The following is a 19,607-nucleotide window of genomic DNA, read 5'->3' as shown; positions in this document are numbered from 1 at the left end:
CCCCGGTCTTGCCGAGTTATTTATTACTTCGACCCTCCTATATTTGGAAGAAGACATCAATCTTTTAGTCATGTCATGAAACTATCGAATAATATTGTTGCATCAAATAACCCCATACTTAGTTCTATCTCGTCCTCAAGAAAGGATAGGTAAAATCAAATTGAAGTTAAATTAAATCAAATCACTATGACTAATCTCCTAATCTCCCATCAATATCCAAGAACATATGCATTATAAATAAAAACACAATTAAGAAGGATAAAGAGTATAAATTTTCATGAATTTATTTATATGCAAACTTCAAAACTCAATTAATCATCGAGATTTCAATGAAATCTATGTCATGCCAAAGTGATAGGTCCTCTCATTGATATACACTTCAACACTCACGTGTTTAAAGATTATGTGTTTAAATCTCTCAAATTCAATCAATGAATATGTTCTATTTAAGCTTGTTCTTCAATCTCATCTCCATTACTAACATATTACAAACAATGCATGAATCAAAAGGTCTTATTTTCCGGTTGTAATAGGGCTAAGATTAAGATGAGGTAAAAGAGAGTAAAAAAAAAGGTTCAAACCAAAAAAAGTAGAGCATTCTAAAAAATAATATTTCAAACAACCCATCAAAGCACATAAATTTTTCATCTTTAATCACCAATATTTAACTTCTTTTGATTTCAAGCTTTTTCAGCATAAAATCTTAAGAACATAAAGGAATATTTTTTTCTTTTTTTTCTTTCTTTTACTTTTTCTTTGTTGTAATTTTCCTATTTTTTCATCAATCATAACTTTTTCTTTCTTTTCATATAATTTCCAACCATAATTCCATAAAATATCACAAGTATATGCTCTACAAATCCTTAGCCAGGGGAAAAGGAAAACATATATAAAGTTAAGGCTTATACATGGATAAAGCAAATAAAAGATAAATAAGCTTAAAAGAAGCTCACTAAGGATAATATGCTTTAGGTTAGCTTTTTGGCTCAAGTGGTTAAAATTCCTACTGCCTTTATCATCTTCATGTATATGTGTAATGCGAATGTAATATCAACAAGACATGAAGCAAGTTCTAGAGATACATATCATTGAAAAAATGCACAATCAAAGAATATAATGTTGAAGGCTCATAAGTTTGCATTGGTATAACACTATAAAGTCAACATGATATATTCCCAAAGTCAATCCCTAAACCAATTAAACCTTAAAACTTGCATACACACTCCTTCATTTGATTCATATCTCCATCAATCTCAATTAATTCTTATATGTAATACTCACATTCTCATAAACCAATAGGAGTTCAAAAGATCAAACATAGAAATTTTTTTCAGAACAACAAAAAAAACCAAAATAAAAAAAACCAACATTCTCTCATTATCTTGACACTTAAAACACAACATTGTCCTCAATGTTGAAATAAAAGAAAAGGAATATAGGAGAATGAAAAAAATAAAGTAAAATGCAAAAAATAAAAGATTAGGGAAAAAGAAAGCAAAGCAGTTTTTTTTTTTTGTTGGGTTACCTCCTACTAAGCGCTTTTGTTTTATGTCATTGGCTCGACATGTTGCATGCTCATTCTTCATAGATTGATTCAGCTAACTCCACATAAGCAGTGAGTTCTACCATCAAACCTTCATAAAAAGGTTTCAAGCGATGCCCATTAACATTGAGTACTTTGTTAGTTTTTAAACTTGTAATTTCAACTGTACCATAAGAAAAAACATTAGAAACAATAAAGGGTCCAATCCAACAAGAGTGCATCTTTCTAGGAAAAATTTTCAAACGTGAATGATAAAGAAGGACTTTGTCTCCAACATTAAACTCTTTTCTTGTAATCATTTGATCATGGAGACTCTTAGTCTTTTCTTTGTAAATCCTTGCATTCTCATAAGCATCATTTTGTATTTCCTTTAATGTAATTCCAATCTTTTTTAGCACCAAAAAGATAGGCGCCACCCATTCACTGTCCGTGATGGGGTAATTGACTCGTGCATCATGGAGGACAATTTGCAAAGCTTTTAAGTCATGCATGTTTTGGGGAACACATATATGCCTCTCCATCTCTTCTATCTTGGTAAAATCATAGTCATAACTCAAAGTTATGCTTAATCCACCCTCGCTATCAAAATCACAAACTTGCTACATACACTTAACAACTTGGTCATAACATGTGATATAATAAAAATTGCTATAAGGATATGTCATTGCATCATGAAAATTAAATTTAATCTTTTCATCTCCTATTTACATAGACAAAGTATCCTTACCACAATCAATCTTTATAGAGACAGTTTTCAAGAATGGTCTCCCAAACAATATAGGAGCATTGTTTGATGAATCACAAGAATCATGTTCCATATCAAGAATATAAAAGTCACATGGAATGACTAAACTATCAATCTTGACTAGGACATCCTCTATTACACTAAGTGGGTAAATAAAACGACGATCCGCAAGTTGTATTACAATGCTAGTTTGGTTTAAAGGCTCAAGACTAAGGGAATCATAAACATGTTTGGGCATAACACTAATAGATGCACCTAAATCGCACAAGGCCCTTTTGAAACTAGCATTACCAATAACACATGAGATAGTAAACGCACCTGGTCTTTTTTCTTCAAAGACATATTCTTTTAAACAATAGCAGATATAACTTCACCCATACTTACCATTCCATAACCTTTCAGTTTGAAAGCTCCCTTGGTAGTACACAACTTCTTTAAAAATTTAGCATACTTAGGAATTTGCTTGATAGCATCAAGCAAAGGAATGTTGAGTTCTACTTTCTTTAAAACCTCTAAAATCTCTTTTTCTTTGTCCTTTTTTTTTACCTAGAAGAACTTACAGGAAAATGTGGAATCGTTTTAAAACTGGAAGTCATTGATTAAGAAGTTACCTTTGGAGTATTGGTCGATGTTTTAGTTTATGGAGGAGGAGGATGTTCCTTCTCTATACTCAATTCGGTTTCTATCTTTTCTTTTTCCTCCATCTCAATTTGTTTTGTCCTTTTCTCTTCAAGTTCTTTCCCACTTCGCAATATGATCGTACTAACATTCTCTATTGGATTTAATGTTTGAGAGGGCAATTTTTCATTCATTTGTGTTTCCAATTTCCTCACATTTGAAGCTAATTGCCCCATTTGCTTCTCCAAGCTGTAAATACTTGACCTTATTTCCTATTAAAAAGACATGACATTTTGTTGCAAGGTCACAGTGTTAGAAGCCAAAGTTTTCATCATCTCATGAAGATCATCACTAGATGACGACCCCATAACATTGGAGTTTGTAAATGGAGAGGGTTGTCTTGCTTAATAATTTTATTGGGGCTGAAATCCATAGGGATGGAATTATCGGGCTTGATTGCCTTATTGAGGTTGGTTCCCATACCATAAGTTAGGATGATCTCTTCATCTAGGATTGTACATGTGGGGAAAAGGATCATACTCACGCGGAGGCTGTCCATTAAATGCTCCATCAACTACATTAACTTATTCAATGTAATCTTCTTACATTGTTGGGCACATATCTAAAGCATGTTCTTGTAAAGAGCATATGCTACAAATTTTCACCTATTGTACATTGCCACAAGCCAAATAACGCACAAGAAAAGTAAGATCATTAACTTTATTCTCAAGGTTAGAAATACTTACCTTATTTACTCCTTTGTTTGCGAAGTCTCCATGGGTGCCAAACTGTTTCGAGTTGGCTGCCATGTTTAAGATCAATTAGCGTGCAGCCTCGAGTGTCTTATCTACCAATGCCCCTCCACTTACAGCATTAATGATGTTACGGTCAGCAGGCATCAATCCTTCATAGAAATATTGAATGAGCAGCTGATCAGAGATCTGATGGTGAGGACATTGAATGCATATTTGCTCAAATATTTCCCAATACTCAGAAAGTGTCTCTCTATAAGATTGTCGAATCCCACATATTTCTTTTCTTATGTTGGTAACTCGAGATGCTAAGAAATATTTTTCAAGAAAAATCTTCTTCATAGAATTCCAAGTTCCAATGGAACCTGAGAGAATAGAGAAAAATCATACCTTGGCTGCCCTTTTTAAAGAGAAAGGGAAAGCTTTTAACTTAACTTATTCTTCGTCAACTCCATTCAGTTTCATACCAACATAAACCATATGGAACTCCTTGAGATGAGTATGAGGATCTTCTTCCGTAAGACCATTAAATGTCGGTAGCAAATGTATAAAACCAGATTTGAGCTCAAAGTTTATATTATTGTTCATGTTTATGCATAATGACTGACTTTCCATATTAGAAGCAGCAAGCTTCTTGAGTGTTTGTCATCGTGCAATAGTCATGGTGTTGAGCCGAGCTTCCTTTCATAAACTGCGTAAAGTATTTTCTATTTCGAGATCCAACTACATTTGAATCTAATTAGTAGAACAGGTTACAAGCATAAATTGTCAAGAAAACTAAAAAAAAAAACCAACTACACAAAAGATCGAAAACAATGCAAATTATGTGAAAATCCTATGCTAGAAAACTAAAATTGCCTAGAAACTATAGAAAACAGTGGAATTTGGCCTCGATAGGGTGGGGCTAGTGGTCACCACTAGTCCTGTTTGGAACGTCATTTCCCTTCAGGAAACAAAAGGCTGATACCTAATTCTGCCTAAAAATTTGTTTTAAACAATACCACTATCGTAATGAATAGTACCACAATAAGCAAAAAAAAAATTTTTTCTAAATAAAGAAAAAAATCATAACAAATAAAAATAATAGCATAAAAATTAACTAAAATTACTTCCTTGGCAACAACGCCAAAATCTATTGCGATGTCGCGGCCACACAAATTAATTACCCTAGCTTAAAACACAACACACAAGATAATATAGAACAAGCAAGGGGTCGATCCCACGAGGAAGGTTCAAGTCAGATTTTTATGCTAGATGATATGCAACTTGAGGGGGTTTTGGACGTTGTCTAGGCTAAAGCAAAAGAAATTAGAAAACTATCAAGAGAAATTAAGTAAAATCAAAAAATTATCAAGAGAACAAATCTTAGTTGTAAGCACACATCCACCTACAAAAATCAAAACTGATCATGGAAATGAAACATCAATTTATATTCTGAATATTTACCTTTTCTTAACATTGGTTAGTTAATGGATCCGCCGTATAACTAACCCTAACCATCAAACAACCACAGTATCCGCACTAGTAATTGAATTCAATGGTAGCTTTAAGAACTAGATAAGTTGATTAATCAAGAAAACATAACTGTCCGCAATCTGTGTTTGATTTGATTGAATGTTCTCCTTAGATTAATAACGTAGATCTACCACAATTATTAAACTCAGTTGCTTAACAAGTTCATATACCACAACTCCGGTTTTAATATCAAACTTAGCAATAGATTGTCTATAATAATAACTTAGAGTCCGCTTTAACAATTAAAATAAACAATCATAGGAAAAATAAGCATAGGAGAACAAGCATATTCATTATATAAACTGAAAAGAAAAAGGTAAAATAAATCTCATAGTTCTTGAAATTCGAAGGTTTCCGTGTCCTTGCAACCAAGAAAAAGTATTTAGCCTTGCAAGTTTTTTGAACAACTAATCAAAAAGAAAGAAGAATGCATAATTTTTAGTTTTTTAGAGGAGGAGTGCATTTTTCTCTTCTTGGGTGGCTGCCCCGCTTCTCTTCTCTCATTCTTTTTATATCCTAGGAAACCCTAGTCTTTATTTTATAAAATAGTCCTCCCTTAAGTAGACAGTTTACATTTAAGTACTTTAATAACTATTTTCCTAAAAAACAAGAATAGCCTTACATGAAATCTTCAAGCTTTGATTTAGAGGAGCTAAATTCCTTAAATAAAAACTTGAATATTAGTTTAGATGCTTCAAAATGTAATTTGGACTCGTTTCTTCACGAAACCTGTCTGCTAACAGAATTCAGTTGTAATCTTTAAAAAATCATATCTCCCTCATATGATATCATTTTTGGCTTAAACTTTGAGCATTTATACACTTTGAGTCAAGAATCCAACAAAATTGAGGTTGCATCAATTGGAGTTCTGTAGCTCCAGATATTCAAGTCGGAATGGCTGAAGGTCAAAATTGATAGATTACGAGATTTGACTTTGAAAGCTGTGATTTCCATGCTCTTTTTTATTTTATTTTCTTGCCTTAGATGTTCAAAAAGGTATGGATGTTAGCTTTTTAATGCCACTATAATCACTTCATTTCGACCTCTAGAGCTCACGCTCTGTACAAAACATCGACTCAAGGTCAAGTCTACCAATTACCTTATATTTACTCCTTTTTATATCTTTCATCTAAAAGTGCCTTCAAAACATACAACAAAGAATATCAATACATTTTATATATAAAACATAAGCAAAACACTACTTAAATATAGGTAAAACTATTAAATAATATCGTTGCATCATAGTGTGTGTTAGTTTAGTAGATATCAATGGGACATCCAAATACCAAACTATTAAGAAACCCCTTCTGAAACCCAAAAAAGTCTGCAAACAGGTCCCAAAATCATCATCAACTCCTAATGATAAGAAATTGCTCTTTTTTAGATTTATAAAAAAGTCTTGACAACCCTTTAAAATCATTCAAAGCCTTCATCACAATTCTAACCGAGTCTATATCTATCCGATAGAAATTATTGATGGTCTTCCTTTACAACAATATAGTAAAAGGTATTATCTTATATATAGTATTCAATATAAGTCTCTCTGGAAAATTAATCTTACCATTAAAGCTTCTTATTCCAAGGAGTTTTATTTTATTATCTCTCATACTTTGTTTTTATCAACCTTCATGCCTCATTGATGTACTAAAAATACTACAAAATTATATGTTTATAGTCCAAATACATATTTTAAAAGGTTTATTTTTAATTTATGCATCCTTATATATTCAAAAATAGCACGCAGTTCATTCAGGTAGGTGGATTTTAATTTTAACTTTATCATAATATCATTAATATAAACCTTTGTATTGTGATTAAACTTATGATAAAATATCAAGTTCATAGCTTTTTGGTATATTACATGGAACATCTATATACAATCTTGAAATTATGTTTTCTATAATAAAGACCTAGTTGTAACTAGATTAGCCATTTATGAAATGAATATTTTATTATCAGATATTGTATTGATTGGCGTATTAGCCATTGGTATAGGATATTCATATTTTGGAGTTACAAGATTTAGATATTTGAAATCCATGTTATCTTTAATTTGCCATTTTATTTTTCAAAATTGCCATTATATTGAATATTCACTAAATATATCTTACTAGCCTAATAAATTTAACTTCTAAGAGTCATTCAATCTCTTCTTTCACATGATCAACCATATTTGAAGCCATTTTTCTTAAAGCTTATTAGTGTTTTTTAAACCTAGACTTAATTAGTAGAGGATGTTCAATCAAATTTCTATCTAAATTAGGCATTTCATTATAATCCTAGACAAAACAACCTTCATAAATATATAGAAGTACTACTAGTGTTTTAAGTTTTTTCAGCATACTTGTACTTACAAAGGTTGGTATAAGCATATCTTTCGTTCTAAAATTAACCACAATTAACATTCCTTGAACTTTACCCTATCCATTATCCATTTTTAATGGTGATAGAGGAAGACTAATCATATCAAGTAAGAATAATACACAATCTTCATCTAATTCTATTGAATAATTTATTGCAGTATCCAAGACTGATTTCCTAAGCAAGGTGTATGGTTGAGAATCCTCTCCTCTTACCAAATTATTTGGGTTGCATTATATTAAACTAGGTTTTAGAAAGCTATCCTTGTTTTATGTCCTTTCTAAATCTAGGAGATGTTGGTGATGACTAACAATGTCATTCTCCTTGTCATTAGGCTTGAATTATTACTATTATAGCTAATGCATATGCTATTCATTGTTAGTTAATCTTTTAATCCTAAATGTTTTGGCTTATCTCTAAGCTATTACATCATCAACATTTCCCCCGAGTCTTTACCCTCTAAAAGAATTATAGATTAATAAAGCACATATATATCTTATAATAAGGCATTTCTTGAGCTTGTTAAACCATTATTTTGGTTTTTCCATGTTCTATGTATTTTTCTCAAAACTAGTGTTTGTGACCAACTCTAATCTTTGTCATGATTTATTAGTCTTTATCTTTTAAAGCTCACCATTTCTAAAGACCTATAAGGTTTTGGAGTAGTCACTGCTGTAATAATTTTAGGTAATGAATCTTTATTTATCTTTATATCTTTGTCTAGAAAATTGATGGGTTCGAACTTTAGAGCCTTTTAGATTTGGTTCTTAAAGGCTACATAATTGTTAGTGTCATGATTCTAAGAGTTATGGCATTTAAAATATTTCTTTCCCTTAATTTTATTAATAGTAAAGATCATGTGATTTTCAAAGAGCTTAACTTGCCATTCAAGAATTAATTGGTTGAAGATTTCTTTATCTTTTTTTATGTCAAAAGATTACTTTGTCTTCAACTACCCTTTACTTTTCTACTACCAGATTTAGCAGCCTCCATAGGCTTTCTCAATGTTTTTAACTTAAAAGGTCTTTCATCCTTGATTTCAATGATCAATTTGAGATGTTGTTGAGGAGGACCTCCTCAAAATATTCATTAGAGTTTGAGTCAATCAATGAGTGAGCATGTATGATATTATTTGAAATCCAATAACATAAGTCCTTTTTATACCTTTTTTTTTCTTGTTTTTTGAGCATCTTCTCATAATGAGTAACATTATCTATAAAGGTATAAATATCTAAGTAATTGATTCCTATGAATCTCTTATTTATGTTCCACTATATTTCTTTTAATAGTAACTTATGCACCCTTACTCATATAATTATAATATGCTTAGTCTTTAATATTCTAAATCATAAGGTACAACCTTTTATAACCTTACTTCGATTATTCTAGCTAGTTTATCCAATGTGACTTCTAGTTTTATCCTATATAAGTACTAAGAGAAATGAGTTTCCATCTCTTGATAATTATTAATTGAGTTGGGGGTTACGTGGAAAACCATTGTAAAGTTGTTTTGGTTAATGAAGTATCAAACAACCTTAGCTTTATAGTAGGCTTGGTTGAGTCTTCATCGTATTGATATGTGACTTAATGATCTGTTTCCTTATTGTTTGGTTATCTTTCTTAGAAAATTACTTAAAATCAATAATTTTTATTTGTTTAGAGATTGTGTATATTTTATCAAAGCATTCAAGGTATGAATGATTGAAAACAAGTCTTATTATTTATCCTATTTCTAGCCCCATCTCTTTTAAATATTGGGCTAGTTCAACTATATTGCTTTTCTCTATTGTTGATCAATAATAAAGAATTGTTATACAAAGGGATTAAGGTTTTATTGTTGTCAAATATTTAATGGGGAATAAAATTTTCTAGTAGTAAGTTATTGTGTGGGATATAATTTTATGGGGTCAAGTAGTTAGCCTATTGTTATCTATATACCTGAAGAACAATTAGCATGTCAAACCTAAAGAACAATTAGTATTTCAAGAGAAATTACATATGATATATTGAGAAACACCATCCTAAAATAGAGACATATACATTCCAAACACCTTTATTATATTAGTAATTGCTTTAGATTTTCCTATAATTTACCCCCAATTATTTACATCCATGTGTTATTAGGCTTATTTTAAAAAAAATTATTATGTGTGATTCAACTAATCAAATATAATTTGTATGACTCTGGTTGACAATCATTATATTATTGTTGTAGGTTGAATTAGATGTGTTCTCCATATCTATTTATAAAGCCCTCGTATTAGCATTAGAAATATTTATATGTTGATGTAAGATTCTCTTTCATGAGACATCATGGCCGGTTAGTTGAAATTTGCCACAACTTCGTGTGACCAATCATACAATTCCAGATGATCTATATAATGGATGCCTATATAATTGTGTTTGGCATATTGATACATTAAAATGCTAGTTTGTGTTTGGCTATTGAAACCAATAAGAATATAAGAGAGGTATAAGTGCACTAGGGGTGTATCCAAATGCATAAGTGCATATGTGTTGTAGTTTTCAACCAGCTATTTTCCTAATAAGAAATCAACTTACAAATCTTACAAAAATTGAAGTAACTTCAATTGGAACAATGATTATGAACGAGACATATCACAGTGATTAATATTATTATTGTTTTATATATATATGACAAACACAAGTTTGTTCCATTGATCCATTTACTTTTTATTTACTAATAAGCTAATTAGAGAAGTATGGTAAATATTTTTTTTTTTAAATGTTTTATTTGAAAATATATCAAAATAATATTTTTTTAATTTTCTTTTTATTTTAACATCAGCATATCAAAATAATAAAAAAAACACTAAAAAAGTATTATTTTAAAAAAATTTCCAATAAAAAAATTAAAAAAAAAAAACATAGTTCTAATGCAATGTGCCTAAGCTGAGCAATTATTGCGTCCTACTATGATATGATGGAGGAGTGGAATTTCTCACCGGTGTAATTGGAGACGTGCTGAAATTATTACGTGGATAGGATTGAATTGAAGTTTCAAAAAGTTGAGTGGAAGGAACCTCAAATTATCTAAGTTGCTGAACATAAGGTGGTTTAGTAAACTCTTGAGGATATGTATGCGCACCTAATATGACCGAATTCAAGTCAGTCTTAGTGTAATCGAGCACCGAATTCAGTCTAATTTCCACTCAATGAAGGTGCAAGAAGTTGACCCTCGTGATTGATTGCATATTGAAGTTTAGTTATCGAATATACCTTAATATGAGAAACATTGAGCGATCGTTTATTGAATTGCAGGCTGATTAGTCATAACTTAACCAACATTTTTTTTGCCCTTGGAGTTGATTGGTTCGCCCGAAGTCGGTCATGAAAGCTGATTGTTTGGCCCTACAGTCGGTGAACACGCTGGGAATATAGCTGGCAACATGCCCTTCGAGTTCGAAGGGAATAGCAGCAGCAGCAGCACTAAAGATCCTCTAGGACAGAAATTCTTAGATGATTCCGTAGATCCTAGTTTATTCCTCGGTATGACATTATAGCGTCCCATCATTTGTCTCAATTTACGTGACGTCAAATTAAATCTTCCAAGGGAAAGACATATCTAGGATTGAACCTTCTATAGAGGCGACAATTACCTCTCAGTCGAATGAATTGTGAATTTCACATTATATGCAAGGGAATGATAGTTAAGGTTGTTACATAAAGACATGGAAAGGTACATGTAGATTGTGGATATCAACTGAAGGATATTCAATTCAAACTAAAGATCTTGAGAGTAATTTTCTGCTTTATTAAAACATATAAGTTTTGTGTTGATTTTCATGGATTTCTATAAGGGTAGCTAAGCTTGTATGATGACTTCAGGAATACAAAGAAAAACTCGACTGGAAGGATGACTTGCCATGCTGTACAGGATGGTGAACTTGACTAGAAGGGAAGTACTCGAATTTGGAAGTTGTAATTTGTGAAATGCAGGAGTGCCAAGGGTTACAACCATCAAACCTGGGGATGCTATGTGTTACCACCATTAGACCACAAGAGGCCAGTGTAATTTACCCAATAGAGAAAAAAGATGAATAATAAAGCTCCATGTGTTTACCAGGTGGATGGAGGTGAAGGCAAGGATCTGCTTTATCCATTCAAAGAAACACTAGGCGTCTAAAAAGTGATACGGAGGTGAAGGCAAGGGTCTGCTTTTTTACATTCATGACATATCAATATTATCTTCGAGTAGAATACATGATGCGCAAACAGAATTTATTGCACAGAAACTTTGTCCAATACTATGGAGGAAAATTTTATTCAATGCCACAAATTACATAATAACGCTTATGGTTGAGCATGCAACGAGAAGAATAAATAGATTTTAAACTGGAAAGCTACAATTCCCTGGTGATGAAAAGTTTGCAGTTATTTAATGAAATCAACAGGTCACAAACTTAAAATCTATCATGGTATTCCATTGCAAGTAGTCACCAAACTCCTAGAAGCAGTATCAAATACTGAATGGACTAACCGGCAACCTTATAGCTTGGATTAACCAAATTATTTAGGCCAGAAACCACTTGAATAGACTCTATGACATCACCAACCTTGAGATCTGCTAAAGAATCCTCATTTTCTGTAATATAACCAAAGACAGTATATCGACCATCCAATATATTTGCATTGCTGGGCGTTAGCTCACTTTCTTTTAGTAGCCAAAATACTTGGCTCGAAGCTGAGTTGCTCTCAAACTCCTGACAAAAATAAAATTAAAAATTAAAAACACGGCAACTTCTAGAAAAATGGCATTGCCTGATACATCAAACACGTGAGAGAGTTTAAAGTTCAAGTTCTCACATCTCTGGCCATGGCCATTGTTCCAAAAGCATTGAATGGAAGCCTTGTTTGAGCCTTGTATAAACCAAGCTCCTGTCAACAAACAAAGAAATGATATCAGAGAATTTTACAAAATCAAATATTTTCTGAAATAACAAGAGAGAACAACAAAATAAGATATGAAATAAACATGCAAGATGTGTCTTCAGGTAAAACAATGAAAATTTGACCAAATACCCCAAAATAATGAAAATTTTAACGCACGATGTTGCAATTTCAATGCTATATTAAAGCTTTCACTGAGATGGGTAGACTAAAAGAATTTGAACATTGTGGAAGACACCTATATGAAAAATCCATCACTCAAACAAGGAATATTTAGTTTTCATCAGCTGCAATCAGCACTATGAATTTCAATCTGCCATATTTTTCTAATGACTAACTGATTAATCAAACTCACATATTTGCTTAGTTATATAAAGGCCCCTGTGATAAAAGGGAAAAAACTCTTACTAGAAAAGGAAGGCATGACCCATTCCATGTGAGGGGTTATACTTTTCTTAAAACTGTTGACTCAAGTGAGTTGAACACAAAATCATGTGATCATTCAACTAAACCATAGGTTCAAGGGAGCCAAAATTACAGAATAGATTTAGTACAATTCTAATATAGACCTAGATATAAAGTATACAACTAAGAATTTTTTGTCAAAGATCTTGTATTCCTTTTCAAATAAGTATGAGTGCATTATTACCTCCAAAGTTGTCCCATAGAAAGGAGATTTCTCTCCATTCACCATGATTTCCAATGGTATTGTCCGAGTTTTCTCTGTACTAGGATCAATAAACCCCTCTGCAGGACCTTCAGGATCTCCGGTTTGAACAACAAAGCCATCCGCTGCAAAACATCCAAGGAAATCTTAAAGGAATTAACATAAACAAAATCTCAAACTAATGGAAACATTCCAGTTTATGTTAGATGGTTATATTACATTGAAGTTACAAAGCAGTAAAAGGCAATTTTAGCATCATTTTGTGAGAAATGATGAACATGCATCCACCATTCAACTTTATTCTTGTGTAGTTCCCTAAGATATACCTCTTTGAATTTCCATTCCATCATAGAAGTGCCGTTCCACCAAGTCTAAAAAGTTCCCAGCTGTTACCGGAGCATTGTAACCATCTAGAATAATCCTGAAAACACACTCGTCTATATTGGGGTTGTCTTTAACCTTGACCTTCATATCCACAGTTGCTCTTCCCTTCAAGACAGGCATGCTCTGATATTCCTCAGGCACTTCGTATGGGAAGCCCTCCACCATATCCTCTTCAACACTGCAGAAATGCAATGCCCCAGGAAGATCTCAGCTGCATGTCAATGACAAGGGTATATATGAGAATAGCTTTTATCTTAAGAAGATTAACTTTTTCAAGTCCTCAATTTTTTTTAAGTAATATGCCGGAGGCAGTTATAAAAGAGGTACCATACATGGACACATTGTCGTCGGTGATCCATAGCATCATGGGAGTGGGAAAAACAGTAGCAATGGTAAGAACTTCAGCCATGTGGGGTATTGTTGCATACCAGATGTCATGAAGGAGGTCATTCTAAGTTCAATTTATTTGAATACCATATGGTTGTGTTGGAGACCAAATCAATGTTGGTGCCCTAGACGTAAGATGCAAAGGGAAAATGATGCTTTGCAAATAAGATGGAGAAGGGAAAATGCTAAGCAAAGTTTCAGGGAGGTATGTTTTGTGAATTTATTGCCCTTTGAACTCAAATCATGCTTTGAAGATTACCAAATCTTTAACCATTGTGGCATATGCTAATATTGATGTGGGCAACAAAAGAATGAGATTTTGTATTTTATTTTATTAATCCTACGTTTGCATTTGGCATGGGGTTAAAATAAAATTTTGAAGGAGAAAGGTTAAGGGATTAAGATTTAAAGGTAAGTATTAAGGGTCTAAAAAGTGTTTGGGGTGAAATATTAAGGATGTTTAGGAGGAGTTGAAAATTATAGGGATAAAAGCGGGTCCTAATATAAATCAAATCAATGTTTAAATTAAATAAACTTGTAAAATATTAAATAATGTCACACTTAGGTCTAAAATGAGAAGTGTAAGTGAAGAAAGAATAAGAGGTTTAGGAATCCATTACTCTATATATAAGCATGTAGTTTTTCAATACTTTAAATGCAAGAATATCAAATAGTTTCCAGTAATTTGAATTGATTGGGTGACTCAATCTCCTCTTAGATGTGACTCTTATAAACCCTTGGTGTGAAGCTTATGTTCTTTTTCCCTAGGAGTAACTCCTAGAAACCTATCCTGCATCTTTCCTCACATTCCAGCAAAAATCTATGTTAATATAGCCCTAAACAGCCTCAGAAGTTAGATCCAAAATAGTCCCATGTTAACATTTAATGTCACACATTCATATTTTTATAATAACAATAAAATAAAAAATAAACTAATGATATGGTTGGTTGAGAATAAGCTTTAAACAAATTTTATACAAAGAACATATCAACAAGGCATGATAGATTTCATGAAGAAATTAATCAAGAAATTCAAGAGGGATGCAAAGTGACAACTTAGATTAAGTGTCCATTTTAATGGTCATGTAAATCTTCATATCCTACTTGATAACACAATTAAAATTAACTCAAAAACTTCACTCTGCATGCATTAAATGATTGATAAATAATCTAAAATAATCTAAAATAGATGATTTTAAAAATTCACCAAGGTTAATCTGTTAAAATGGAAATTCTGCATGAATCGATCAATTGTTTGCTGTTACCAAATGAACCTGCTAACCTGTTATTCATCAGTGATAATCACGTGAGAATTCTGCAGGAATCGATTGACCTTTGAGCTATTAGTAGGATTATAACAGCTATAAATAACTAGTTTTTCATAAAAACATATATACATAGCTTTTCTAATTGCTAAATTAAAAGGGGATTCAAAACATATAATGATATACAAGCTATTGTAAAAGTAAAAACACTTCAAAATCATCAATCCTTTGTTATACTCTAATTTGTGATGTTAAACCTTCATAATCTAGTACAAGAATATTCTATCCCATTCTCATAACACTTAAAACACCTTCAAATCCTATAAGTGTTATTAAATAAGGTGTAGATATATTAGAACTTCAATTGTAATATCCATTCTATTGAGAGATTCTTGTGAAACAAAATACTATTATAAACCTTTGAGAGTTAGATAAAAACTCTTGGTATTGAAATGGAAATTTCACCAATGAAAAAATCTTGAAAATGACATATCTTTAAGTGGTTAAAATCTTAAAGAGAGAATATTTTTAAGTGGACAAAATCTTGAAGAGAGCAGTAAAAAATCCTAAAAAGAAAATATTTTCAAGTGGTGTAAAAATCTTGATGTGGATTCATCAAATCACTATTGTATTCTTGAACTTGGACTAGTGAAGGAATACAATACTCAAGTATACTTTGGTACTTGAAGTGTGGATGTAGACTTGCCGAACCATGCTAAAAACAAGTTTGCAAAATCTCTCCTTTATTTCTTTACTTTAAGTACTTTAATTATATTATTGGTTATTGTGTTTACTTAAAGTAATTTGCATTATTTGTAGAAATTAGTGATACACCTTATTCACTCTCCTCTTAGGTGTTAAGTTGCCTTAATCCTTGAACAACATCCCCCAAGCTGTCCAATCGTACATCAATATCAGCTTGTAAACACCTCATGGAGAAACATCAAATGTTCAAAAACCTCTACTTAGCATTCTTCATGGCTGTTCTTTCAGATGAATATTTATTACTAGGCTAAAGATATTGTGAGAAGCCAACTTGCAAACTTCACAAATTTTTCCTAGCTGTTATTAAAAATCAGATTCCGTGATATGAACTGATTTTGTTATTATCAGGTTGCAAACTTCACTAAACTTCTCCATTTCTGTAATTTGACATTAGATTCAACATGATATGATGAACCACAATCACTCCTGCGACATAAAATTTGACAAATATTTTATCATTTATAACTTCATCACAGTTTCACCATTCCATCCATCTAAAGTGGCATCCATGCCAAACCATTAGATGCAATCACGCAACCGTCATTTTGCAGCAGCAACAAAATAAAATGTGGTATGGTACTAACAGAGAAAAGCATATGTCATTGGGTCTTCTAGCACTTTACCCATTTTGAAGAAATCAAGAAGCTCAATCCTCAGCAAAATGATTCTAGTACAAAACTCACCTGCCAACATAATTAAGCAGCTCTTTCTGCTTAGTTGCAACTGCATCTCTGTTCCGACCCTCCACAATCGGTTGAAGTTCATCCATTCCAGTTTCAAGTTTATCAAGCAACTCCACTCCAGGGTCCTTCTTTGATTCAGCTAAGCCTGAGATAATCAAGCTCTTTCCCGGCTCAAGGGATCGAGATGCTTGCCTGACATTCTATATTACTCAAAAAGAAAATTTATGACTAGCGTTAAGCCATCATATATCCAAAATAAGGAGAAAAAAAAAGGGGAAAAACTTAGGGTTTCTTCCTCTCTCCACAGAGTCAAGTGCCTTGACTCCAGCAACCTTGAGACTATCTGTTATATCTTCAAGTGGCTTCTGTACTTCCCTTATAGCTTTATTGTCAATTGGAAGAGCATATCTTAATAATGCACCCGGGTCCTTGATTGGTGGTCCAGATATTAACACTGAGAGATCAGGCATTGATGGATTAGCTGCATAAGCGTTTGGAGACCAATCTACAAAAGGCATTCCTTTTACCAATCCAACTGCCAAAGCAATAGAGATTGCATATTCCTTAAAGGGAAATAACTTTTCATTCTGCACAAAAAAGATAAAATAAACTCTTATCATGATTCCTTTCAAGGCATTTCTATGTTTGCTGCAAAAGGAACAGGCTGCAGGCTTGCGATAGGAAAGGCAAATTCTTTGGCCGCCTGAGAAATTTAGGATAGCAACATGCACAACAAAAACTTGATGCCCAAGTGGTTTACCAAGTTAACCACATTGTGGGTTTTGTAGGTGCTCAGTTCAAAATTCTATTACCCGGAGGTTCAATAAGTAATTCAAATCTGAACTAAAATGCCAAACTTGATATCATAAATCTGTTGAAGAAGACCAGATCTAATATATTCAATTGAAGGGTACCATATTCCAAACAAAAACAACAAGTACCATTTTATTATGAAGCTGAGCCTTCTGGGAGCTTTTGACAGAACATCTGAGAGAGAGCTGCCTACCCCACCAAGCAGCATTGACATGGCTAATGTTTCCCCAAGGAATATGGCTTCTGGGTAGTTTGGAGATAGACAGGGAAGAACAATAGTGGCATGGGATTATGGCTGCCATGGTATTTAGTATATCAATCCAATAGAGATTTGCCCAGACATATAACAACGGGGTAAAATGATAGCGAAATTGATGTCTGGTTTATGAGTGAGAGAAGGAGAGCCCATTGGATAAGGTTTTGGGTTAGCTAGGAATAAAATAATGCAGAAGTCATCCTCACGATTTGGATAAGTTGCCTGTACTTTCAATTTTATTTTTTCTTTCTCTCAATAATATTAGTATATATTTCCGCTCGCCCTCTTGCAGCAACTTAATAATAATTTTTTTAAATATAAAATAAATATTAAAAATATTAAAAATATTTTAATTATTTTAGGTTTGATAACTAAACCAACTCAAGAAATAGAATCATATTATATTTAAAAAAAACTTGAAGTTGCTTGTTATATCACATCCTATAAATTTGAATTTAGCATTGTTATTAGACTTACAGAGCTTGATATTGTTACCTGATTTATGAAACCTTAAATTTGATGGCTCTTACCTTATTTAAAAAAACAAAAATAATTATGTATTTTAGTTATTAGGAATGAAAAACATAAATATAAATAACTAAAAAAACATTTAAAGAAAAAATAATATAAAAAATTAAAAATAAAATTAATATTATAATCCACAATAAAAAATTTATTGACCTACAATTATTTTTTCATACCATTTAATTTTTGTTATAACAAGATAACAAACAATATTATAGATAAATCAAGTTTATTTATATTTATATTTAAGGTAAAAAGTTTAAATATTTAATATCTATAAATATAAATAAACTTGATTATTTATTTATTTAATAACACCTAAGATAGTTTATATGTATATATAAGATAATTATTTATTTATTTATTTAATAACACGAGAGGACTCACAGTATAAACATTCAACAAATGCATTTCTATTATTTTAATTTGAATAATTGGGTTTTTATGGTCTTTGATTACAACAAATTTTTTTTCTTTTTGTAATTTTAACTTTTGAATAGAAGGATTGACATGTGTTAAATTATATTAATTCCAATTTTACAAAAACATTTGACAAAAAATATTAGAAGATTTTAATTTATTTACACATGGAAACGTGTTTACAATTTTTTTCTCATTTGCATTGGAAAGTAATTTTTTTTCTTTTTGTAATTTTAACTTTGAATAGAAGGATTGACATGTGTTAAATTATATTAATTCCAATTTTACAAAAACATTTGACAAAAAATATTAGAAGATTTTAATTTATTTACACATGGAAACGTGTTTACAATTTTTTTCTCATTTGCATTGGAAAGTACTTTTCTCTTTATTTCAAAAACAAAAAAAAACATTATTACAAAATTAAAATTCTATTTGGTTATGCTTGAATTATTATTATTTTTCTAGCCAATTGTTTTTTTATTCAAATCTATATTATTATTATTATTATTATTATTATTATTAATCAAAGAAAAACCTAGAAAACAAATTTTATATAAAAATTAGAAAAGCTCAAACACATAAAAATTAAATTATTATTATTATTATTATTATTATTATTTAAAATCAAAGAAAAACCTAGAAAACAAATTTTATATAAAAATTAGAAAAGCTCAAACACATAAAAATTAAATTAAAAAAATCATGCTTAAGAAAAGTACATATTTATTACCATCTGGTATGTTTCATCAATAAATCAACAATTTTATATTTATTTAAATATTATTAGACTATCTTTTGATTTTTAAGATACAAATTATCACTAAAACATCTTATTAGTTTATGATAATAAAAATTAACATAAAAATTTTATGAATTACTTATTTTAAAATAAAATAAATTTATTTTGCTAGTGTGAATAAAGTTTTTTAAAAAATGAAAACTATATAATTAAAAAAGGAAATAATTTTATTTTTTAATTTTCAATTTTATTTTT

At 31.1% G+C, this 19,607-nt stretch overlaps 1 protein-coding gene across 1 annotated transcript; it reads right to left on the bottom strand.

Annotated features, from left to right (window-relative positions):
* Window positions 1-11,759: 11,759 nt before the first annotated feature.
* LOC105117001 (peptidyl-prolyl cis-trans isomerase CYP38, chloroplastic-like) lies at window positions 11,760-17,875 on the bottom strand. Its single transcript, XM_011014531.1, has 7 exons — window positions 17,538-17,875; window positions 16,893-17,183; window positions 16,597-16,796; window positions 13,439-13,674; window positions 13,095-13,237; window positions 12,362-12,433; window positions 11,760-12,258 (listed from the first exon to the last, which is right to left on the bottom strand). The coding sequence occupies exons 1-7, from the start codon at window positions 17,709-17,711 to the stop codon at window positions 12,031-12,033; spliced, it is 1,344 nt and encodes a 447-aa protein (XP_011012833.1). The 5' UTR covers window positions 17,712-17,875; the 3' UTR covers window positions 11,760-12,030.
* Between the last annotated feature and the right edge of the window lie 1,732 nt (window positions 17,876-19,607).

Source organism: Populus euphratica, unplaced genomic scaffold (genome assembly GCF_000495115.2).
Source record: "Populus euphratica unplaced genomic scaffold, PopEup_1.0 scaffold1133.1, whole genome shotgun sequence".
NCBI lineage: Eukaryota > Viridiplantae > Streptophyta > Magnoliopsida > Malpighiales > Salicaceae > Populus > Populus euphratica.
Note: the sequence above shows the minus strand (reverse complement) of the source record. Positions and strands in the feature narration are given on the sequence as shown.

What these genes read in the sequence shown, in the direction of transcription:
- LOC105117001 (XM_011014531.1), bottom strand. Translation starts at nt 17,711, where the DNA reads ATGGCAGCCATAATCCCATGCCACTATTGTTCTTCCCTGTCTATCTCC. An exon ending in TCTATGGGACAACTTTGGAG is followed by an intron (nt 12,434 to 13,094) that starts GTAATAATGCAC and finishes GTTTGTTGACAG; the next exon opens with GAGCTTGGTTTATACAAGGC. An exon ending in CAATGGCCATGGCCAGAGAT is followed by an intron (nt 12,259 to 12,361) that starts GTGAGAACTTGA and finishes TATTTTTGTCAG; the next exon opens with GAGTTTGAGAGCAACTCAGC.